At 37.2% G+C, this 25,914-nt stretch overlaps 1 protein-coding gene across 1 annotated transcript; it reads left to right on the top strand.

The window, feature by feature from the left end:
• The first annotated feature begins 15,402 nt into the window (after positions 1 to 15,402).
• Positions 15,403 to 18,916, top strand: LOC149838234 (alcohol dehydrogenase 1). The gene is made up of 10 exons (XM_090006464.1): positions 15,403 to 15,524; positions 16,006 to 16,142; positions 16,307 to 16,353; positions 16,746 to 17,071; positions 17,185 to 17,267; positions 17,358 to 17,433; positions 17,521 to 17,582; positions 17,758 to 17,853; positions 18,187 to 18,348; positions 18,514 to 18,916. The coding sequence occupies exons 1-10, from the start codon at positions 15,491 to 15,493 to the stop codon at positions 18,628 to 18,630; spliced, it is 1,140 nt and encodes a 379-aa protein (XP_089862590.1). The 5' UTR covers positions 15,403 to 15,490; the 3' UTR covers positions 18,631 to 18,916.
• The last annotated feature ends 6,998 nt before the right edge of the window (positions 18,917 to 25,914 follow it).

Raw genomic sequence — 25,914 nt, 5'->3', positions numbered from 1 at the left:
TAAGGAATAATTATAAGTAGATAAAAACTTTAACTTACAACTGTAGTGAGCTCTAAGCACCTAGTTTGAGTTTAGTTTTTGACACACCATACAAGTTTGTATGTTTTAATTATCCTCCTTTAACTCTCTCAAATACTCTGCCACCCTAAACTAACATTAGGTCAGTTATACCGGTCATAGTCATCTATGGGTGTAGCAACCTGCTTAGAACTCTCAAATTCTATATGTTGGTCAAACAAATCATACACTCTCAGTGATCCCCAAACCACCAGGCACTGCAGCGAAACAAAAAAGAGAACCCACCGGTAGCTAGCCAGAAGGTCAGGCTCAATCTCAATCTCAACATGGTTCATGTTACATCCTAACCATGATGGTTTTCGACTATACATGGTTATCTAAATCCCCAAACACTGTATGAATATAACCTTAAGTTATATTTTAAGTTCATCACATTGAACCATATTCTCAAGCTCATATTTCACTCATTCTTTAATGAGTGATATCGTGAAATAATCACGACAGATATCACTTTCAATCTCATAATGACATTAGGATTCACACTTATCTCATACTAAGCACACAATAATATAGAGTTCCTACATCGTTAAATCAACGGTGGCCCACTCTCCATGTTGGCTGCACTTTGGCTGCGAACCAGGTAGCTCTTTTCACAGGTCTTCACTTTTGGGACTTAAGGGATTATGCATGCTAATCTCAATATAAATATTCACATGACATGAATGAAATAAAGGGACTCAAGTCTAATCACAATTTCATCATGATATATGTTAATTGCAAATTATAACATAGATATGCTATCATAAAAAATAATCTCTCTAATATGCATGACATATCACTACAACATGTGTATGTAATCATCTCATTTCAATAATTTCATGCATGGTCATTTTATGCATATCATGTTCATATTCAAGAGCTATCTTTCTAATCATATTCATTCACAACATCAACAATAACACGCAACTCAAAAATATTTATTTACAACTAAAATTACTTATATCTCTTACCTTGAATATGAATGATGGGCTCTAATCAAAATCAAGTCTCAAGATGCTCTATCAGTAGGATCTGATCATTACACAAGCATATTTGTATTAATAAACATAACCTCCTATATTTTTATAAAATTATCAAAATACCCCTCCCAACTAAACTCATCAAATATCAATTTTTGTGCCACTAATTTGACCAAAACTAGAGGAAAGTGATTTTTTTTCTGTGATACGAGTCCAACACACCAAACCGCAATCAATTCTAAGTTTGAAGTGCAAAGTTATGCTCATTTTACCAAAATAGATATTGGGTACGCACAAACATACTTTGGTCATTTTGATAATTATTCTCAAAATTCAAAATTTAATCACAAACTAGATCTAGATCCATTTCTGATCTAGATCCTAAACAGTTTGACTGGATCCAGACCCATTTCTGATATTGATCCAGAATTGGTCCATCTAGCAATGACTTGGATCCTTATCCAGCTCTGATCTGAATCAAGAACTGTCAGACTAGATCCAGTCTCAGTTCTGATCTGGATTCAGAATTGATCCATTCAGTTCATTTCAAATCTAGTTTTGATCTAGATCCAGTACTGACGCGAACCAGATACAATTTTGTTCTAGATCCAGATCATTTAGACAGGATCTAGACTCAGATCTATCTGGATCTGGTTCTATTTGGTTCGGTCTAGACTGACTGGATTAAACTGGATCCAGATTCGATCTAATCCAGATCAGATTGGGTCCAAACTGAGAACCGAGACCAAGTCAGACCTGAATTGTGAACTAGACTGATTCAGTTTGAGCCAACTCGAGCTGAACCAGTTCAGACTGAACCGATTCGACCTGGATATATATATATATATATATATATATATATATATATATATATATATATATATATATATATATATATATATATATATATATATATATATATATATATATATATATATATATATAAACTCACTTGGTTTGGTCTGGGTGTGACCTAGACCGACAGGTTCGATCTGGGCGTAGCCCAGACCAACCAATCTGGTCCTCCTTTTAAAACAAAAAAAGCAGAAGGGGCTTTGCCCCTTCCATCTTCTCAGAAACAGAGAGGCCGACCCTCTCTCTCCATCTTTTTGTGGCAAAGTGGTCGGCCACCGGCGTTGGTCGACCAACCCTCTCCCTCTCTCTCTCTCTCTCTCTCTCTCTCTCTCTCTCTCTCTCTCGCGCACGCAAGCGTGTGTAATTTTTTTTTTTTGTGCCTGAAACCCGTTGGCAACCTTGGTTGTTGGCCCTCTATTCGATCAAAAAAAAAAGAAAGAAGAAGAAGATGGACAAATGTCTTACTTGTTGCCCAGTAAGTCCCCTTTTTTCTCTGCAATGATTTCCTCTTGTTCTTTTTTTTTTGTTCTTCATGCCCCTCTCCAACTGTCACTCTTTTGCTCAAATGTGGAGGAGACACATCGTGAGGAATATTTATAGGCCTCATAGTGGGTTTGGATAACCTCACCCCTTGTCGATCGTGGGGGTTGAGGTTTATCCTCATCTTTCCCTCGGTGGTTTCAGGGGAGGTGATTCTCCCAAATGGGGAACCGTCTCCCTTATCTTTTTCTTTTTTTTTAATTCCCCCCCCCCCCCCCCTTGATGAAATCGTCAAGGTGGTTTTACAAGCTATGAATGAGGATCTACTTTTGGTAACAGCTTCTGATGATGATATGTCGTGATCTTTGCTAGCAGCTTTTGATGAGGATTGATCTTGGCTAACAACTTCTAATGAGGATGATCGAACTTGGCTAACAACTTTTGATAAGGATCGGTCAATACCCTCCCGCAAACTAAGTGGTGGAGTCATTTACAAGCCTACTTTGGGTCTTAATGCACAGAAGGACTATTTGGTGAGAGGTTTGGTGAAGATATCCGGGACTTAGAGTTGAGATAGAACAAATGTTGTAACAAGTTGTTGATGAGCCACCTTTTCTCGAACGAAATGATAGTCAATCTCTATGTGTTTCGACCAATTATGAAAAATAGGATTCATAGTCATAAATGTTGAAAGATTGTCACAAAAGAGTGTGGGAGGCTGAAGATTCTGAGATCATGAAGAATAAAAGTAACCTATGTTAACTAAGCCGTTACAGAAGCTAAGGAACGATATTTAGCCTCAGTGCTAGAACGAGGAACTGTAGGTTGATTTTTTGTGCTCCAAGAAATGCAATTTCCACCAAGATAAAGACAATAACCGGATGTAGAACGTCATGTGATAGGGCAACCGACCCAGTCCGCAGGAGAAGCTGTATAGATAGGGTTGTGAGCAAGTAACTGGATGCCATAGTGTAGAGTACCTTTGATATATCTCAAAATGCACTTGACCAGCTGAAAATGAAACATCGTGGGAGCATGCATGTACTGACAAATGAAGTTCACGCTATACGATAAATCTGATTTGGTGATGGTGAGATATTGCAGACTACCAACGAGGCTTTGGTAAGAATGAATGTCTTCAAGAGAATTAGGGTGCCACATGTGGTCGGCCAACCATGGGGGTGGAGATTGGCTTGCAGTCTTTCATTTAAGCTTTGTCGAGAATATCAACCACACTACGGGTTTGACACAAGAAAATGCCAACCTCGAACAGTTTGACCTAAATACCATACAAATGGTGGGGATCACCAAGATCTTTTCTAGCGAACTCTTTACTTAATTGTTGAATGATGTCGACCAAGAAGTGTGGGTTGCTTTCGGTGACGATAATGTCATCAACGTATAATAACAAATATATGTGGCCTCGAGAGTGCCGACAAATAAAAAACAAGGAATCCGCAATGCTGCAAAAAAATCCATGGCTAATTAAGAGGGAGGTGCTGAAACAATCAAACCATCTTTGAGAAGATTGTCGGATGCCATATAAAGCCAGTTGAAGTTTACAAACACGATAAGTTTTAGATGGGTCACAAAACCCAGGTGGCTGGTCTATGTAGGCAAGTTTTTCAAGAGAGCTATGAAGGAAGGTGTTTTTGATGTCAAGTTGGTGGATCGGCCAAGAAGAGGCAAGTGCAACAGATAAAACAATACTAATAGTAGTAGGTTTGATAACGAGGGAAAAAGTTTCAAGAAAATCAACACCAGGTAACCAGGTAAACCCCTTTACGACAAGACGGGCTTTAAGTTTGTCTAAGGTTCCATATATAAAGTTTGGTTTTGAATACCCACTTACAACCAACGATATTCATATGAGGAAAACCAGGGGCAAGGGTCCAAGTTTGTATTTGGGAAAGAGCTTTCATCTCATCCTGCATGACTTGAAACCAACCTAGATGAGCGAGAGCGGTTTTGATATTTTTTGGCTCATTTGGAATATCCAACTCGGCAAGGAAGTATTTGGGGTTGGGTTTAACGACGTGAGCCTTAGTGTGGGTAACCATGACACGGGTATTGGACGAAGATGGAGTGGAGGAATGGGGGAGTGGGGATGGCGGGCTGCCGGATTCAAGGGTGTGGTCGACATGGGTTTCAATGTTCACTTGTCTTAGGGTTTGTTCCACAAGTGTAGGTAGTGGCTCGAGGATGCTTGTGAGATTCCAATGATTATAAAGCCTTCAGATTTGTTCATCATGTTGCCATTTAGATGGATCTTCATAATGCAACTGGTGATCTTTGAATAGAAGACAACTTTCATAAAAAATAACATGGCGGCTAATATATACACGTTCAGTTTCAACATGAAGATAACGATAGCCCTTGTAATTATCACTGTAGCCCAAAAATATACATGGCATAGACTTGGGAGATAGCTTATTTTCGGCATAGTCACCCAAGTGAGGAAACCACCTTGAGCCAAAGACTCGAAAATAATCATAAGATGGTTTCTTATAGAAAAGTCTTTCATATGGAGAAAACATATGCAAAACTGAGCTGGGAAGATGATTTAAAAGCCAAACTGTCGTAAGAAATGCCTCAACCCGAAATTTTGTTGGTAAGCCAACATAAAAAAGCATGGAAAGACCGTGCTCAAAAATACTGTGATATTTCCTCTCTGCATGCCTGTTTTGCTTGGGGTGTGTGCAAGCAAGATATATTGTGATGGATTTCATTGTTTCTCAAATATGTTTAAAAATCATTACTCATAAACTCGTCATCGCCATTAAATTGGAAAGTTCTAATGGAGCCTTTGAATCTATTTGACACCAATTTGTAAAATTCACAAAATTGATTAAAGAAATCAGACTTAAGTTTTAATGGGTATATCCAAATGTATCTGGAAAAATCATTGATCATAATAGCATAGTACTTAAATCCTTGATGAGAGGTTTCAGGGGCTACTCCCCAAATGTCACAATGGACTTTCTCAAATAACTCACTACAAGTTTGTTCAGACCTTTGAAAAGATAGGCGATAAGATTTTTCCATGAGGCAACTATCGCAATTGTTTTTATTTTTGCTACCATAAAATAAAATAAAGTTTTTATTATGCAAAAAATCAACTATATCTATGCTAAGATGGCCCAGACGATGATGCCAATCATCTCTGCTCACAATACGCTACCTATTTGAGAAAAACACTACCTTCTATGTAGACTCCAAGATGTAAAGGTCATCGATCCTATACCCCGAAGCTATTATTCTTCTGGTTGTCTTGTCCTTTATAAAAAAATGATCATTATAAAACTCAAAGAATAAATCTTGATCTAATGTCAACTGACTAACTGATAAGTGATTTTTCTTTATATTTGGAATGACCAAAACAATTTTTAAACTAAGCTTTTCTGGGTTGATCTTTAGATCAGCCATACCAATGTGAGTAATTGGGAGTCTTTCTCCATTACCCACCATGATTCTTTCATGGCCAAAATATTAGCAGTGATTACGAAGCATACCTCGATTGGCCATAATATGAGAGCTTGCACCTGTATCGGGAAACCAAGCATGATCCTAGTTATCTGAAATTGTCATGGCTACTAGGGCTTGAGGGATATTTCCTGCTTGGTACATCTGGTTGAATTTGTGATAACACTTGATTTGCAGTGTGATTTTGTTTCAAACAAATTTGACATATATAACATGTTCTTGTCTTACCAATGTGAGTAATTGGGAGTCTTTCTCCATTACCCACCATGATTCTTTCATGGCCAAAATATTAGCAGTGATTACGAAGCATACCTCGATTGGCCATAATATGAGAGCTTGCACCTGTATCGGGAAACCAAGCATGATCCTAGTTATCTGAAATTGTCATGGCTACTAGGGCTTGAGGGATATTTCCTGCTTGGTACATCTGGTTGAATTTGTGATAACACTTGATTTGCAGTGTGATTTTGTTTCAAACAAATTTGACATATATAACATGTTCTTGTCTTTTTGTTGGTTGCTTTGCTTATGTTGACGATTTTGGTTATTTTGAGATTGTTGGTTTGAATTTTGATACATCTGAAGTGATGATTGGTTTCTCATTTGTGAGAACCCTCGGCCTCAAGACAAGAATCGACCCTGGTCGATTCTCTTGATCAGGAGTCTGAAGAGACTTAAAAGTCTCATGAGATTACAACAAGGAGACAAGTTTCCTGTAAGTGGGGACTGATGGCTTCATCATGGAGATAACAAAAGCTTTATAACCTTGTGTGAGGCTATTCAAAAGAGAGAATACTTTGGACCTATCATCGTCGGGCTTGTCGATGGCTGCAAGCTCATCACAAGTATTCTTGAAAGTGGCGATATATTCTGATAAAGATAAATTACTTTTGTGATAAGTTTGCAACTTTTGAAAGAGATAACACTCATGCTTTTCTGAGTCAAGAGTAAACACCTCTTCCAACATTGACCATACTTGAGCCGCAGTGTCAAGGCCAACAATGAAACCAAGTACTTCTTCAAAAAGAGTACCGGTGATCCACCCTCTCAACAACCGATATGATTTCTTTCATGCAATGAAATCTAGATTTTCAGATCACTCTCCATTACCATCAACCATGTATTGCTCTCAAACAGTCACATGGCTGGTTATGAACCCTTGAAGGTCTTGACTTTCAATCAGACCCAGCTTGAGAGACACAAAATTTGCAACGTTTAACGTTGTGGGGGGTATGGGAACGGAAGAGTGGGATATGGATATGGAGGATACGAAAGCCTTAGATATGAGACCAAACAAATTGTACGGTAAGGCTCTAATACCATAAATGAGTTCTCTCAACTAGTATAGAAGAAAGACAAAAAGATTATAAGGAAGAACAGAACACGTTGATATACGTGGTTCGGCTAATATGCCTACATCCACGATATGAACCTCTTATTTCATATTGAGCCAAAATGGCCTTACTACAAATTTTATACAACTTCTGGAGTCACGATCAGGATTGAATCCTGTTGTACATTCGTGCTTATCATACGGTTCCTTGTTTTGCGGATAAAAAAGCGACTTCAACTGTTCTTGAAGATCACATTGAAGATCAACGTGATCTTGACTAACTACTGCAACTATGGATGAGGATCTGCTTTTGATAACAGCTTCTGATTAGGAAATGCCGTGATCTTTGCTAACGGCTTTTCATGAGGATCGGTTAATACTGCTTCCCCAAACAATTCTACATTTTAAGGTACCAACGATCAAGTGGTAAACCCTTTCCTTGATTACTTGGGTTGTGAGCTCCCCTTGAGTAATTCATGCATATGAGATGCTCCAGTGCCCCCGACACCATTGAATGGATGTCACACATCCCTTGCCTTCTCCCCATCCTTCCCCCACAAGGGGATGAGTTGCATCAGTGGATCCCTCTTACAGAAAGAGGTGTTTTATAGGAATTGATTTCAGGACCACTGCTTGTATGGATGCCATGCATCCCCCCCTTACTCGCTCCATCCCTAGATCTACTCTTGTGTATGATGTGTAGGAATGCCTGGATGTGTGTGTGAGAGAGAGAGACGTCTATAGTTGTTCAACTTTAGTTTCAGTTTGTATTAGAACATGAAGTATTTTCTCTTTGGCCTCAATTTCAGTTGGTTCTTTGAGTGCCGCTTGTGCTCTGTATTTTACCAAGACAACTTTGTAATTCGGTCTATATATATAGTTTGACAGTAGCATAAAATCATTTGCCTTTTCTTTCTCTCGAGAGAGACTTATGCCACTTTTCTGTTTTTTGATAATCCAAGGTAAGGCCCCTCGTCACCAACTGCACATTGGCTGGCCTCCAGTTGATAAAACACTTGAGGTCTCCGCTCCGCTGCCCACCTGAGAATACATTCAACTTCAACCTTGGGACATGGGACACCACCTGTGGGTTTCGAACTTGTGACATCCTGTCAACTTGGTGACATTCCCAAGTTGCCCCTCCTAGATGAGCAAAGCCCTTGTGGGATAGTTATTTGTGCCATTTGTTACTATCAAAGTTCAGAAATTGATGGTAAAAGGTTAATATGGTTCTTCATTCTCACCATTTATATCCTTTCTCACATGTTTATCAAGCTGGAAAAGCCCCAAAGAATGACCTTTTCGAGTGCTACAAAATTGCACCATGTAAATGCTTTACTGGCAGCACCATTTATTGGCGCAACTACTGGCGCTACCTTAGCACTAGTACAAGTCAGATTTATTATAGTATAATTATTCAGATATTTGGTAACCCTATGAATTATCTAGAGAACTTCTTCCATTCTAAAAACGATGCCTTGACATGAGCAACAAGTACAAGGCAAAGATTTTAGATGGAGATCATAATTAAGAAGTTATCTTACTATGCACTCAAGGGTTCTGAACATCTGGTTAAGTGGATCAGACATTGAGAGTTCGATACCCTAGATAAGTGTCTGTTGCACTAATTAATGTTGAAGCAGCAGGCCCCTTGATGGACTACAGGGGCTGCCAAGGGAGTTTAACTGGTCCATACCATAGTTACCAGGAAGTGAAATACTGAAAGTGTGTGAGAAGTGAAAAAGAAAATGTGAAGAAAATAAGGCGGAAATGAGTGAGAAGCGAGAAGAATAACAAAAAATAAATATTAACATGAAAAACAAAAACAAAAAGGAAAGAAAGTGAGGAGCAATGGGAATCCATAGAGTGAGAGAGAAGCTAGTGGGAAGCGTGTGCTTCCTTTAACTATGAGTCATGCTGTAATTAAGGTGGTGTCATTCTCTTTGAAGCTTCATCACCTCAACCGGGGTTTCTCCTTATCTAATATCAAAAAATACATTACTGTTTCTAAGCATGTGAAAGCATTAAGATATCTGGATGGATGGATGGATGTGAGATAAGGACATACGTCATGGAGACTTTCAAAAGCAAAGGTCATCTCACTTGTGTTCTGCATGAACCCCGAATGAAATGATGACACACGGACCTATATCATGTTTATCCATTTGCAATTTTGATCGCTGTAGTTCGGTTAAAAACGGATCTAGATTTCAACTGTTAGACCATGCAAGATTCTATTTTTATCAGTTTTGGATCCAATAAATTTTGGCTGAACTTTTGCGAGGCAAATTGATGAAAACATGGGTCCATATTTTTTTTCAAAGATTTGGATAATTTGTGTCCCGAAATTGTTGGGAGGGCACAACTTCGAAGCCATTTTTTCCTGGCTATCTAGAAAAAATAAGTCATAACAGAACCACATTTGGATTTATAGATGGATCTAGATTCAACTGGAACTGGATAGATTAGCAACTGCTAAGTGAATACCTTAACAGGGCATCCAAATTCAAAGAAGCCATATGCCATTCAAGCTTCTACCCGTTGAACCATAAAATGATTGTTAAATGTTTTTAATGAAAATTTTCAGTTTCTTTTTGGGGAATAGGAATTATGGACCTTTGTTTTAGGTTTTCTTGAAACTCAACTCCTTCAAATATATTTGAGAAGCACTTGATCATTTCAATTATTTCTTAAAAATTAGTCCCTTTTTTTCTCTCTAGCTTATATCTTATTCTCTATGTGCTATGCAATTGCTTGAGTATATACTTTCTTTTTTCATGTTACGAAAATATTGTCTTCATCAAAAAAATTATTATATCATCAGTGTTTTATTTGCCTTTAACTTCTATTTTTAGCTCATTTTTAGAGGATTTTATATTTTTTTATGACGAACGAACCCTCACTAAGAACCGGGTCACTTAATGGGCCCACCTCCATGTATGCTAAAACTCTAGGTTGAGGACACGACCACCCAGCCTTACGTGCCCCTGGATTCAATCCTAGGCCTTCAACTTGACAATGGACCCAACTGACCACATGGGTAAACCACTATACTTTACATTTTTCGACCTCTTTTACTATCTTTTAGCTTTATGTTGACATTCTAACTAATTCTCTTGTGTTCTTTCTTTTCCATTTTTCTTTTTTGATATATGCTTTTCTATTGTTAAGCAAGAAAACTTAAACCATATTTTTTTTTTTACTTTGGCTCAGTTTATTTTTCTGTTTTGCCCAATTTATTTCATTGAGTAACTGCGCGTAAAGCATAAGAACTTTTTTTATATTTATACGGAGAAACTGCCCACAGGATCATAAGAACTTGAAATTGTTTTCTTTTTTTAATTTCTTCCTTTCACGTGCACTCGTGCACATGCATTTTGCTAGTACATTCAATTGCATGTGTCTTTCATATTATTTTTTTTTGTTTTGAAATACATGATTTGCCCTAAAGTCACACAATTGACTATTAACAATGATGCCCTTGATACTTATTTCTTTAACAAAAGAACTTAAGATGAGTTGTTTTATTAATAAAACCTGATATATAATGGGAGTTATTCACGAAAAGCTGCCTAATGTTTTCAGCTGGCTGCTTTTACAAGTTATTTTCCGAAGTCATGCATGCTTGCTCTTTAAATCAGTCATTTGACCTTTGTTTTATAAAAAAATCATGTATGAAATGTCCTCAAAGTTGATTCAATTTTAGCAAAAGATCATAACCTGTTTTTTACCTAAAAGAAAGTTTTTTATTTATATTTACACCAATAAACTGTCATCAGGATCAGACACTTAGTTGCATTGGCTTTGCCTGCTCTAATTGCGATCACTATCTCAAACTTCGTTGGCTTGTCCTTTGCTTTCATAGAATCGCCATGCTTAGGCTTGTGCAAGGAATGATGCTCATGGAATTTAAATCTACAATAAATCTTGTCTTTACTAGCGCAATTTTCGTGCCAGTAAAAGCTTTTACTGGTGTTGTTGATACATCGCTAAGTGCGCCATAGTAGGTTTTGCCGGTAAAGCATTTACTGGCACTAACTTTGTACTACCAAAACATGTCTTTACTGGCACAAGCATATTTTACCTCAGTAAACATAATTTTTTTGTCATATTTTACACCACAAAAATATTTTTTCTGGCGCATTTTTTGCACCAGTAAACATAACTTTTTTTGGTGCATTTTAACGCCTCCATCCCACTATGTCAAACCCCTTTAGAGCACCTAAAAGAAAGTTAAAAAGCCATTTTATACCTTTGTCAGGCATTTGAAATATACTCCCATAAAGTTGGTGGTTAAATGCAATAACTCAAATGTTGGGTGGTCTTTCGTAAATAGCTGATAAATTAGAAAGTTTTTTTACATCACTCAAATAATTCTAAACCTTGTGTAGGTATCCAGACCATAGTGACAAACGATTAAAAACGGCAAAATCTCGTTTTCAAAAACTCAACAGAATTTGAAAAAAAAATCATAAAATCTCGCATTTTTTGGCAAACTCTCCGCAATAAAAACATAATATTTTTATAAGAAAATATTAATAAAATTTATTTAAAAATAAAAATACACAGATTTTTCATGATAAATATCCGTTTAAATCATAAATATCACGTTTAAATCATGGTATTTATGTTTTTTCATAAATCTTGCAATATTTTTGAAAATCTTGCGATATTTGTCACTATGATCCAGACCGAGGAATGTTAAGAAAGGCAGTTCTCTGTAAATAGCTGAAAAGCTTGGGGATTTTCTGTAATTTACAGAAAAACAATAGATTTTGTATATCCAAAAGAGTCTTAGCATCTAAACTTTTTTATCTTTTCATTAATTAAGTTCAATATAATACATTCAAACATATAATAATCGTCTGGAGGCAGGCTTGGACCTTGGTAAATCCTCGCCCTATAGCTTGAATTCTATGGACTGGCCAACAGAGTTTAAGTGTAATGATATCGTGCATGATTCCCCTAGTGAGGTTTGACAATCAAGGCATAATTAATTAAGAATACTGTCACAAATCTCGGTGAGGAATAATCTCCAGATAAGTCTCAAAAAAAAATTGTTTTTGAGAAAATCTCAGGAAAGATCCACATGTATAAAAAGTAAAAATTGAATCTGAAAATATCTTGACAAAATCGTGATATTTCTAAATATTGCTGATATTCGTTGTATAAAAGATATGCCACCATGTATTCCGTTCTAAATTTCTTTAATTTCTGTTAAAAAAAAATATTGCATTGAATTTTTATTGCTTATTTTAGTGGGTGAATTTTCCTTGAGATGATTCATGCATGCGTTCAAAAAATGACCATTTAAAAAAAGAGATGATGAATAGCTTTTAGAGGTGGGCCAAGTAAGGCACGGTGGTCGTGGGTCCCCACCCGGGGTTTTCCTTGCTTCGGCGAGGGTTCTTCGTCATAAAGAAAAGAAAAGAAAAGAAAAGAGATGATGAATAGTGCAAATTTCTATATAAATTAGGTCAGCTCACGTTACGCCATTGTTCCTTGGTGAAGGACTGGAAAGACCTTATGCATTTAATAGATGCATCTGTATTATGGTTTTCTGAACAATATTAAACTGATTTATTTGATTATTTTCGTTTAAGAAACTATGCCGTCTTATAGAGGGTAAGTCTTTGGTGCATATGTGCATTCGGTATCAATGAATTGACACAAGCAAAATCTTTTTTTTTTTTAAAGAGGAAGCAAGAAATATCTTATTGCTTGAGTTTTTTAAGTGAGTCTAACCATGCAGATTTGATCTACATAGTTTGTATGGGGGAGATTGACTTTTGAATCACCAAAATCTAATATGCAAATAGGTGTTTTTAGTGATTCAAAAATCAATGACCTTAATGCACAAAAAAACTTATGACTTAAAAAAAAAAGTTATTTTTTTTCAAAAAAAACATGATCCAATGGTCGGTTTCTAACAAAGTGACTGTTGAATGCATCTATAGGGTTACAATAAGTCAAAACAATTTGCACTTATGAGTTAACTCATTGATACTGAATGCCCATCCGCAACAAAACACACACACACACACACACACACACACATATATATATATATATATATATATATATATATATATATTCCTTAGGCCTTCTTTTTTGTTAGGTCTCTTCAAAAATCATAGTTTTAAGTATTTTTTTACATGTCTAACACGATAGATGTGATCTATAGGTTTTGTTTAGTGGGAATTAGCCTTTGTATTGTCAGAATCGAACCGGTATAGAGGTTTTTTTTGGTGATTCAAAATCAATGGCTGTAAAGGTACTATTTTTTTCTGGCTCATAAAAACATGTATTTTCTTTAAAAAAACATGATCCAAAAGTCGATTCTCACCAAATCGATCATACTAAACACATCTAACGGTTCAGATCTATCATAAAATACATAAACCCTATAAGACAGAATGGGGCAGAATGAAAAATGGGGCCTAATATGTTCTGGTTCTACCCACTTTTTCATTCTACACCCTTAAAATAGTAGGGTTTTTTGTATTTTTCTCACATCTAGCACCATAAATGTAATCTATAGGTTTTGTTTAATGAGAACCTGCTTTTGGATCACCAAAATCTGACGTGTATACAGCAAAATCAATGGCTATAAAAGAATCAGTTTTTTCATACTCATAAAAATACATTTTTTCTTCAAAAAATATGATCCAAGACTTAATTCCCAGTAAATTGAGCATGCTAAACACATCTAACTGTTCAAATCTATCGTAAAACACTTCAAACTATGCGGCAAAATGAGAAAAATGGGCCTAATATGTTCAGCTCTCTCTCTCTCTCTCTCTCTCTCTCTCTCTCTCTCTCTCTCTCTCTCTCTCTCTCTCTCTCTATATATATATATATATATATATATATATATATATATATATATATATATATATATATATATATATAAAGGGGTCTAGCTCGCTTATATATTTATTCAATTCAAGAGTATTTTATTTTTGAAAAGAGGAAATGCTGTCAATTCTTGCAAGGAAGAAGGTGATGGAATCAGTGTACTGCGCCTAATTAACTATGGATTAAGGTCTAAAGAATAAAATGAATAAAAAAATCAGTTTCAAAGTCATAATATTATTGGCATGGAGACTCCCACATGCAACAGCTTGAACTTGAACAAGCATGACCACAAACAGGCAGGCTCAAGTTCATGAAAATATACTCTTGAGATATTTTGTTGGACTCCCACCTTTGGCTATATCTACACAGCTAAACGTATTGTTTAGGGTCGAGGTGGGCCCCATAGGTTCGGCATATTGCTTGGAACCAACGGTGCTAAAACTGAGGCTGGGAACTTGGTTCAAGAATATGCTTTTGACTAGCCTAGAAGCTTTGACCAAGACATGTTTGACTTCTTTGGGCTGCATGTGAGTTCAAACCAGGTTGCACACGAGCTCATTGGCCTAAATTATCAAATTTTGACAATAGTGTAAAACCAATTTGTGAACATTTCAACTAAGCTCTATTTTCCAATCCATTCTACACCTTTGACGATACTTTGATTGACTAGATCGAACCCACATAACTCTTGACCAAGCTTCTAATGACCGACTTATTTACGAGCTAACTGAGTCTGTATCCAATCAAACCCAGCCAACTGACACATGGCCATGCTGAATCTTAATAACAGAGGGTTTGACCGAAACGAGATCTATTTTTCTCTATAGAATCTAGATGAGTCAAGGACTAAGGAATGCACGTTAAGGAAAACCACTAGCGGTTTTATTTTGTCCAATCAGGGGCGCCGCCACCGATTCTGTGCGTTGACAAAAACAAATCTCAAAACCAGTGAAAATCAAAACCCGGCGGTATCCAAGAAAGCCGGTAGTTTTCTCTCTCTTAATTCAGGAAAACCACTAACGGTTTTGTTGGTCCAATCAGAGACGCCACCACCGATTCTGTGCGTTGACAAAAAAAAAAGATCCCAAAACCACTGAAAATCAAAAACCGGCGGTGTCCAAGAAAGCCGGTAGTTTTCTCTCTCTCTAGGATCTAGATATTAAGGAATGCACGTTTGGGAAAACCACTAGCGGTTTTGTTTGTCCAATCAGAGGCGCCACCACCGATTCTGTGCATGACAAAAAAAAAGATTCCCAAACCAGTGAAAATCAAAACCCGGCGGTGTCCAAGAAAGCCGGTATCTCTCTCTCTCGGTCCACTTGGGCAGAGCTATAAATAGCCATAAGCACCAAGTCGTTCACCATCGAAGAAATTCGAGTGTTCAGCACAGACTCAAAGTTCCATCCTTCTCTTGTCTCTCTTTTTGTTGGGTGTTGTAAGAGAAATGGCTACTGCTGGTCAGGTCATCCGATGCAAAGGTAAAAGGACCGTTTCTTTGTGCCATCTTTTTGCTTTCAAGTGCTTTGAAGGATGTGATGAAATCTTTGCTCTCTCTCTCTCTCTCTCTCTCTCTCTCTCTCTCTCTCATTTGAGAGATCAGAGAAAAAAGAAGAAGAAATCTTTCTAGTCTTTTGGTGGGTCTTGAAGGGAATGATGTAATCTTTATTGGTTTTAGTGTGATGGGATTTCATCCTTTCGTGGGAATGGAGACAAAAACACAAACTCGTGTTTTCTTTCTGGTGGGTGTTAAGGGAAAGTTGTAAAATTTGTTGGGATTTTCTTGACTTCGATTCTAATAATGGGTTTTGGTGGGAGTGAACAGGTAAACCAATGATCTTTTAGAAGGTTGCTGCGAAAAAAAAATTGAATTGATGTTTGATAGATTTATGTAGTTTGTGTTCATTTTATTCTGTTTGGTGGTTTTTCTTATCTAATCTCTGCTTTATGCGTTGGTGTCAGCTGCTGTTGCGTGGGAGGCAGGCAAGCCCTTGGTGATTGAAGAGGTTGAGGTCGCTCCACCTCAAGCAATGGAAGTCAGGATCAAGATCCTCTTCACCGCTCTGTGTCACACTGATGTCTACTTCTGGGAAGCAAAGGTAGCTGTCATCGTCATCTCCTTCACTATATCTTTGCTCTTATTCTTGCCACTGCTTGAATTAGTAGGAATCGTGGGCTCCTTTCTTGTTTTGTGAAACTAAGTGGTGAGCAATCTGGTTCCATCTTAACTCCATTCACGTTTTCTTCATTTTCTGCAATGCAGGGGCAGAAACCATTGTTTCCTAGAATCTTTGGTCATGAAGCTGGCGGGTGAGTTTTTTTCTCTAATCTTTCATTCTTTTCTTTTCCTCTCCATTTTCCTATTGGTTGACTCCATGATTTTTACCCCAAATAGAAATCCACGTTTTCCTCTATATTTCAAAGACAAACTCGTATCTTCAAAACTGGCATCTTTCGAGCCTAAGACTGAGGTTGTTTTCATGGACAAGACACATGAAATGTTTAATTTATTGAACCTTGCTTAAGGATAAGATTTTCTGCATTTATATTATTAATAAGGTAATTTAGTAGACTTATTATAGTTGACTCCTGGTTGAACCATGATCTGAGTTAATGAGAGATTGTTTCGAAAAGAAAAACATGGGTATATGGAAATTTACCTTTCCTCCCCTCAAAGGCTGATTTCTTTTGCAATTTGGCAGGATTGTTGAGAGTGTTGGTGAAGGTGTGACTGACCTTAAGCCTGGTGACCATGTGCTCCCTGTCTTCACCGGGGAATGTGGCGAATGTGTTCACTGCAAGTCTGAAGAGAGCAACATGTGTGATCTTCTTAGGATCAACACCGACAGGGGAGTGATGCTTGCTGATGGGCAATCAAGGTTCTCTATTAAGGGACAACCAATCTATCACTTTGTGGGTACTTCCACTTTCAGTGAATACACAGTAGTACATATGGGTTGCCTTGCCAAGATCAATCCTGAAGCACCTCTTGACAAAGTTTGTGTCCTCAGCTGTGGAATTTCAACAGGTAATGGAAGCACTTCATCTCCACATGGACATTTTTCTGCAAAATTCAGGAAAACATAGATGATTCTAGCGGAAGTTCTGACATGATTAATTGCTCCTTGAAACGCATTTCAGGCTTTGGTGCTACTGTGAATGTTGCCAAACCAAAGAAAGGTCAAACTGTGGCTGTTTTCGGCTTGGGAGCTGTAGGCCTTGCTGTAAGTTTCTGCCCTTATTTAATTACTCTGTTGTGATATATTTCTTTTAAGTTTATTTTGATGAAATGTCTTTGTGTTGCATCTCATTAGGCTGCTGAGGGTGCAAGATTTGCTGGTGCTTCAAGGATTATTGGAGTTGATCTGAACCCAAACCGATTTGAAGAAGGTGAGCAATGACGGCATTGTCATGATTCAGCTCATTGTAGTTTCACGTGTAGATTGCTGACCCTGCTCTGCTTTTGTTTGATTTCAGCAAAGAAATTTGGCTGCACAGAGTTTGTGAACCCAATGGACTATGACAGACCTGTTCAAGAGGTTTCTTTCTGCAAAACCCATCTTTTAGATTGCCTCCTAGCAGTCCATTCTATTAACATGATAAAGAAATTTTAGTTAACGAAATTGTAATTATACTATAAATTGTGCTAATTCATGGATGCATTGCTTTGATTTGGTGGGAAGGTTGAGTGATTGCATAATTGGACACTTGCAGGTGATTGCTGAGATGACAAATGGTGGTGTTGATAGGAGTATTGAGTGCACCGGCAACATTAATGCCATGATCTCTGCCTTTGAATGTGTTCATGATGTAAGTGACCTCTTATTCATGAATACCTGCCTGATCCATTGTGGTTCCTCAATTCAAAGTGAATCATGCATGCTTTCTCTTCATTAAAACCTTTTTTCTTTTCTTTTTTTATATTTATCGAGTAGAAATACCCATTCAGGTGGTGTGGCTCAAGAGAGATTAATGCTCTGCCGTATAGCTCACCCTAAAGCGGTTAAAATCTTTAGCTTCTTAAAATTACAACTGACAATTGGTCTTTTCTTTGTTTGTGATCTCAGAACTATAAGATGCTTGTGTTCTTTAATTGCTCTACTGAAAAGCCTGGTCTTCTAAACCAAATTATGTCTCTTGCAGGGATGGGGTGTTGCTGTCCTAGTCGGTGTCCCTCACAAAGATGCAGTGTTCAAGACACACCCCATTAACTTTTTGAATGAAAAAACACTGAAGGGGACTTTCTATGGTAACTACAAGACGCGTACAGATATCCCTGAGGTCGTTGAGTTGTACATGAGGAAGGTAACCCTCTCCCCCTCTTCCCCCAAAAGAAATAGTAGTAGGGTGGCTTTTCACTTCCTCTCTCTCTGTCTCTCTCTTTTGAATTCCTTGTTTATTCAGGTTTATATTTAGTTAATAATGAAGGCCTGAGTAACTTGGCTCACTGAGTTTCGTTCGTGGTTGTAGGAGCTTGAGTTGGAGAAGTTCCTCACACATCATGTCTCATTCGCTGAGATCAACAAGGCCTTTGACTTGATGCTTAGTGGCCAAGGCATCCGCTGCATCATTAGCATGGAGAACTGAACATGCGTGGAAGAAAAAGATAATGAACCAGGGAGGGAATGCATTTGTGTTGCCCTGATGCAGCCTTACAGAATCAGGGGACCTTTTTTGTATAGATAGGACCGAGTCAATTTCCTCTTTTTTTTAATTGTTTGTGTTGATTAGTCAAGTCTAGATGTTGCCTTTTTAGTGGATCATTGTTGTAATGTTTTTTCATTTGATCATAATAAGCATTCCCCAAATTTTGTACTTCCCATGTTTACCTCTATTTTTTCAATGAATTCATCAGTTTGTATTTGTTTTTGCATGCGTCTCCCCTGAACAGGAATCAAGTGCTAATTGAACAAAAAAAGGTTTTGCCATCTCTTTGCATGTTAGAAGTTGGTGGACCCTGCAAAACATGATAAGAATCGGTCAAATTTTGTGGGGGCACACGCACACTGTCTAAATCTCTTGGGTAAATCAACTCTAGGGTGTGGTCTATTATGTGAAGAGTACAACTCTACGATGGAGTCAAATTAGATTATGGTCCTCAAACCTTATATAGTGACCTTTTCTTTGAAACTCTCTAATATTATCGTTAAGAGAAATCAGTCTCTTATAAGGTTTAGAGAAAGGAATAGGGTCACATATATAGGTTCGGTAAGATCATAACCGTTATCGATCTATCGGAACGCTAATGGATTAAGGTACTCTTCCGTATTAAGATTTAGTTTCTACTTTGTTTTCAATGATTTAGCATGAACATAAACTTCGCTCTTTTTAGTTTTCGATAAATTTACAAATCCAACCGATCCTTTTAGGATTTTCCCAACCCGGACCTAGCTAATTTTGATAGTAATCCAACAAAAAAATTAAAGTGACAAAGAACTTTCTATATCAGTGTAATAGCAGTCACATATCTGCACATTATAGATGTGATTAATAGAATCACTACAGACAAGATACAAGATTTTAACGTGGTTCTGTTCTTGAAGAACTTACGTCCATGGCTCTCAAACTCTCACCTATCATCTTCTTTCTTATTATTTTTCGAGAATCCAATGCATGTATATATACACAAGAAGGCTGTTAGGAGTTTCCTAATCAGCTCCTAAACCCAAACCTCAAAAACGTTACCTTGGCCAAGGACTCTTATCTTGATGAGAGTCCTTTTGTAAAAAAGTTTCTTATTTACATATGTCACTTGGTTTCTTTGAGAATTACATATAAAACTTGGTTTCTTCTTGAAACTACTGGTTTCTTCTTTAGTAGGATCAGTTTTCTTAATAGACCCCTCAAACTCAGTGGGCTAGGTTGCATAGTGAGCTTGTCTCATAAAAGATGATAACGAGTGGTAGTGAGTGACCTAGTGAGAATATCAACAACTTGTTCAGCATCGGTGTATCCTGTGAGAACCAAAGAGATTGGCTTATGTAATTAAAGGTCAAAATGTAATGTGTGCTTCAAATAACAAAAAATGTGTTTAACACAAAATTGGTAATAAAAAATTGACAGACATTTTTCACCGAATATGCAACATTAGGCCTCGTCATAGTGACATAGTGCAGGACACCCACAACACTATGATATAGAGTAGAGTTAGAGAAATAAGGATTGTCATTAGAGAATAATTTGGTATTTACTGGCATAGGAGAGATCGGTTTGCAACCTGTCATGCCTATTATGTGCAACAGATCAACAATATACTTTCGTTGAGACAGAAATAAACCACAGAATTGTATAAAACTTCAATGCCCAAGAAGAAATGTAGTGGACTCAGATCTTTGATAGCAAATGTATGAGCAAAGTATGACACCAAATGATCAATATAATGACTGAAATTGCCCGTGACAATGATATCATCAACATAAATCAATATAAAAATAATCAAGATGGAAGACTGAAATATAAACAATGAGGTGTTCCTTTTTTTGAACTAAAATTCCAAAGATAATAAAAAAATCACTCAATTGTTGGTACCAAGCCTGTGAAGCTTGCTTAAGCATGTAAAGGGCTTTATGAATATGGCACACAGTTAGAATAATATGGATCCTTGAAGCTCTGAAGTTGCTCGAGATATACCTCTTCATACAAGTAGTCATGGAAAAGGTGTTTTTGACATCAAGCTGGCGGATATGTCATCCTTGACTAGTGACAAAGGCAAAAGTAATACGAACCATGGTGGTTTCACCATAAAGCTAAACATATCAAAATAATCAAGGCCTTTCTTGTTGGGTATAACCCTTTGCCACAAAACAAACTTTATATTTTTCTAACATGCAATAAACTTTTCTTTTAATTTTATATATTCATTTATTGTCAATCATATTATAAGACAAATGAGCAGAAACCATATGCCAAGTATTAATCTAAATGAGAGCATTAAATTCATTAGTCATAGCCGGACTCCCAATGGGAGTGCTTACTGGCTTCAATGAAACACGTAGGTTTTTTATCATGGGCATATTTAGCTAAAAGGGCTAAGGAAATAGGATAGTGGATGGTGCCAAGGAATGGGCAATAGGAAGTCAAAAGGTGGGAGTATGACTGGGGCGGCAGAGGTGAGCACTGGCACGACAAAAGCCATCCTCCGGAGAGATGGGGTAGAGTTCAACCAACAAGATATATTTGAGGCCTTGAGAGGAGGATGAGAGTTAGCATAAACAAACTTTGGTTTCATAAAAAATAACATTAAGAGAGACATAGGTTAAAGACTAAACGGGGTCAAAGTGAAAGATATAGCTTTAGTTTTTTGTTAGAGTTTATTTAAGTTGGAAGGAACAAGGTGAGGGTAACACATGCAGCCAAAAACACCAAGAAATGAGTAGTCAAGTTTCCTATTAAAAAGAACTTGAAAGAGTGTTTTTTTTTGTTTTGGTTGAAGGAAGGTAAACAACAATGCAAAAAGCATCCCAAAAATGCATCGGCAAACTGGAGCAAAACAATAAACTTAACCATCTCTCAACAACAAGTCTATGTTTGTGTTCAATAAGATCATTTTGTTATTGTGTCCGAGAGCAAGAAATATGATGGATAATGCCACACGATTGTAAGAACTATTGAAAACTTTTACCAGCAACACCCAATTGTTTTTTTCGCAATAAGTTTAAAGATCTTAAAGCACAATAATGCATCAGATTTTTGCTTTAATGAAAAAATTTAATCAAAATGAGAGAATTAATCAATCAACAAAAAATAATATTTATAGTCATCTCGAGATACCACCGACGATGACCCTCACAAATCTGCATGAACAATTTCAACAGGCCTATAAACATGAGTATCATATAAAACAAAAAAAGCAATCGATGTGACTTAGCAATAAGACAATGTTTACATAACTTACTAAAATATTTAACACCAAAAAACTATAGCAAATTATCTCAGTTTAATAAAAGCAAAAGTCTAGAATTGGGATGACCTAATTGGTTTTGCCATTGCTCCAATGACACACGCATACTAATGGTACCAATCACTTGAGATGTCAATCGACCCTTATTTACATCTCCAATTTTGATTAGGTACAAGCCATATTCAATCGGCCCTCTTAGTAGTTCCTTTCCTGTCAAACGATGCTTAATCACAAAGCCCATGTTAGAGAAGATAAACACAGTCATTCTCTTATGTAAAATTTTCAATTGATAAAAGATTTTTCTTTATGATAAGAATATGAAGAACATCACAAAGAATAAATTAATGCTTGAGAGTAGAGAGAGTGATGTTGCCAGCTGAGATACCATAATAGAATCACAAAACATGATTTTAACGTGGTTCAGTTCCTTGAAGAACCAATGTTTACCACTCTCAAACTCTCATCTCTCTTCTTCTTTCTTATTGTTTTTTGAAAAACCCAATTACATGTATATATATATACACAAGGAAGATGTTGGGAGTTTCTTAATCGGCTCCTAAAACCAAACCTCAAAAACGTCAACTTGACCATGGACTCTTTATCTTGATGAGAGTCCTTTTAGAAACAAGTTTCATGTTTACATGTCACTTGGTTTTTCGAGAAACTTTCTTGATTACTTATGGAACTTGGTTTCTTTTTTTAGTATGATCGGTTTCCTTAACAGTGATACTCTTGAATTATGAGAAAATCCTTTTAATTGGGCTTGGTTACAAAAGGTAAAGATATGTGTGGATCTGGATTAGCACACATATCAGAAATGAATCCGTGTAGATTTAGTTCAGCAGCCCACAACACACACTCCTCTCCCTCAGCCACCAAACAAAGAAAAACAAAAATCGCTGACATTTACCAGCCTAACCCCAGATTTCCCTTAAAAAAAATATTGATATTTGAAAATATGTAATTCTATATTAATTATAAAAAGCCAATATAATACCTAAAAACATGATTTTTTTGCAAAACATTACTTGCTTTGAAAAATTTTCCATTTTTATAAGATATTTGGCACAATAAAAACAATTCTTGTAAATATTAATTTTTATATCATTTGTATTGCTATTTGTATTTATATACTTTATAATTTTATATTTTTTTATATATGCCAATATTTTCCAGAGATTTTCTCAAGAAAAGCTAGGATTTTCAACATTATTGTGAGATTTTCCCTTGCTGAGATTTGTGACATTGATTCCCATACATATAAGAGAAAAAAAAATTAGTAAATGGAAGTAACTTCTAAGATATGAGATCTTAAGATTTGAAAAGAAATCTTAAATCCCGTTTTTGGAGAGAGATTGTAACACCCCGATCTGGGACCTCAGGAGTCCGAGTTCGGTTGGTATTACTTCCCAGAAGAAAGAGTGCAAAGCTTACACAGAGAAAACGTGGCAAAAAAAAATCCGGTTCGGCCTGGGTGCGACCCAGACCGAACCGAGTCGGTTCGGGTCGCACCCAGACCGAACCGGGTCTTGTGAGTTGGGTGAACCGGTTCGGATCGAACCGGTTCAAGCCGAACCGGTTCAGGTTGAACCGGTTCAAGTCGAACTGGTTCAAGCCGAACCGATTCAAGTCGAACCGGTTCAAGTCAAACCGGTTCAGGTCGAACCGGTTCGGGTTGAACCGGTTCAAGCCAACCGGGTAGCTTATTCTGGTTCAAGTCGAACCGGTTCAGACCGAATCGGGTCTGAACCGACCCGGTTGAACCAAGGTCCAAACTGAACCATTCGAGTCTGGATCTGGGTTTTCAGTTCAGACCCAGTTCAATCTGGACCTGTATCAGATCCAGATTAACCGGGTCCAGATCTGACTGGATCAGTCTCGGATCTGGACCCAGTCAGACAGGTCTGAACCCAGTTAGATTATCCTGGATCCAGTCAAGCAGATCTGGATCCAATCATACTGTCCAGGATCCAGTCCAGCAAGCCCAGATCCAGTCAGACTATTCTGGATGCAGTCAGAATAGAATGGATCTGGTTCGGATCCAATCAGACTATTCTGGATCCAGTCAGACTTTCTGGATCCAGTCAAACAGTTTTGGATCCAGTTATGCAATGGATCTGAATCCAAACAGACAGGGTTTGGATCCAGATCAAAATTTGGATCAGAAAATAGTCTCGAATTGGCCCGAAATCCGAAATGTGCCAAGATATCCATTTGGATACTTGAGATCCATTTTAGTAAAATGAACATATCTTCGCACTCCGAACTCGGAATCGAGTGAGGTTTGGTGCGTTGGATTCGTATTGAAGAAAGGAATTCATTGGTTTATGAACTTCAGTCAAACTAGAAATACAGAAACCGTGGTTTCTTTAATAAGATTCGGGAGGGGTATTTTGGTAATTTGGCAAGAAGTTTGTGAACTAATTCAAGTATATTGCTTTAATTACCAGATCTTAGTGTTAGAGCTTCGTGAGACTCAATTTCGGAGAGAGTACAGTGTCCGCAGTTGAGGTAAGGGATATTATAAGTAATTTTAGAGGTGAATAAACTTGTTTCACGTTGTTTGTTATAGAAGTTATGTGATTAGTATGATAGCTTTTAGTGAGACCATGACATGCATAAGTTTCATGTTTGACATTATTAGTTCATTTAAATACATGTGTATTGTGAAATACATGTTAGTTGTAATATGTCCTGCATGATAGAAAGCAATTGTAAATACATATCTATTTGATCATTACTATCATGCATTGTGATGAGATTTGAGTTTGGTTTTGAGTCTCATTTAGTTCATTCATGTAGTATGAATGGATATTTAGAGTTCAACAAGCAGTACCCCTTAAATCCCGGAAGTGGCGACCTGTGGCAATGGCTACCTGGTTCGCGGCCAGAGTGCAGCCACCATGGAGAGTGGGCCGCCGATGATTTAATGATGTAGAGACACTACATCATGGCGTGCTAAGTGAGAGCGGTGTGAGTCCTAACGTCAACATGAGATTAAGAATGAGATTGTTGTGATTAGTCATGACACCACTCGAGAGAGAACGAGTGAAATATGAATGTGAAAATATTATTCAATGTGTGAACTTAGTTATAACTTAGGATTTCACTCACACTGGTTTGGGACTCTAGAGGATCATGGATGGTTGATAACCATCATATTTAGGATGTAGCATGAACCATGCCGAGATTGAGAGCTTGACCTCCCGGCTAGCTACCGGTGGGGTCCCCGTGGTGGTTCACTGCAGTGCCTAGTGGTCTGGGGACCACTGGGAGTGTATGGTTCATTGTTTGGCCAACATGTAGAATTGGGGTGTTCTACAGGGTTGCTACGTCCATAGATGGCTATTACCGGTATAGTCAGCCTAGTGATAGTTGTGTGAAAGAGAATATTTGAGAATGATAATGGGGGAAATTAAAATATACAACCATGTGTGGTGTATCGAGAATTAAAATAAGACTAGGGGCTTAGAGCCCACTACAGTTGTAAATTGTTGTTTATTTACTTATGATTATTTCTTACTGGGTTGTAGACTCACCCTCATTCTTGTTTAATTACAACTGTAGGTTTCAGGCATTAGATTGATCACTTGTGAGCAGCTATTTCAGTCTTCAGCAGAGCATTGGTATTTTTACTTTCCTTGTCATTGAGAATAAATTGTAATTGTTCTTTTTGTTTGGTTATTAATGATGAACATTGTAATAAAAAGTTGATTATGAAAATAAAAGAAAAAGTTTTTTTTTAGCCACGTTTTTCTCTGTGTAAGCTTTGCACTCTTCCCTCTAGGAAGTAATACCAACCGAACTCGGACTCCTGAAGTCCCAGATCGGGGTGTTACAAAGTGGTATCAAAGTCAGGTTTACACAGAAAAGATGTTCATCATTCATAATAAGACTCAATGACAAGATGTAAGTCCGTGTTTGAATAATACACGTTAGTGATTAAATTATTGCTTAATTAGGAATGGCTA

This window comes from Nuphar pumila, chromosome 5, assembly GCF_984573655.1.
Source record: "Nuphar pumila chromosome 5, dmNupPumi1.hap1.1, whole genome shotgun sequence".
NCBI classification, from domain to species: domain Eukaryota; kingdom Viridiplantae; phylum Streptophyta; class Magnoliopsida; order Nymphaeales; family Nymphaeaceae; genus Nuphar; species Nuphar pumila.
The sequence above is the reverse complement of the archived record's forward strand: the minus strand, read 5'-3'. Positions and strand labels throughout refer to the sequence as shown.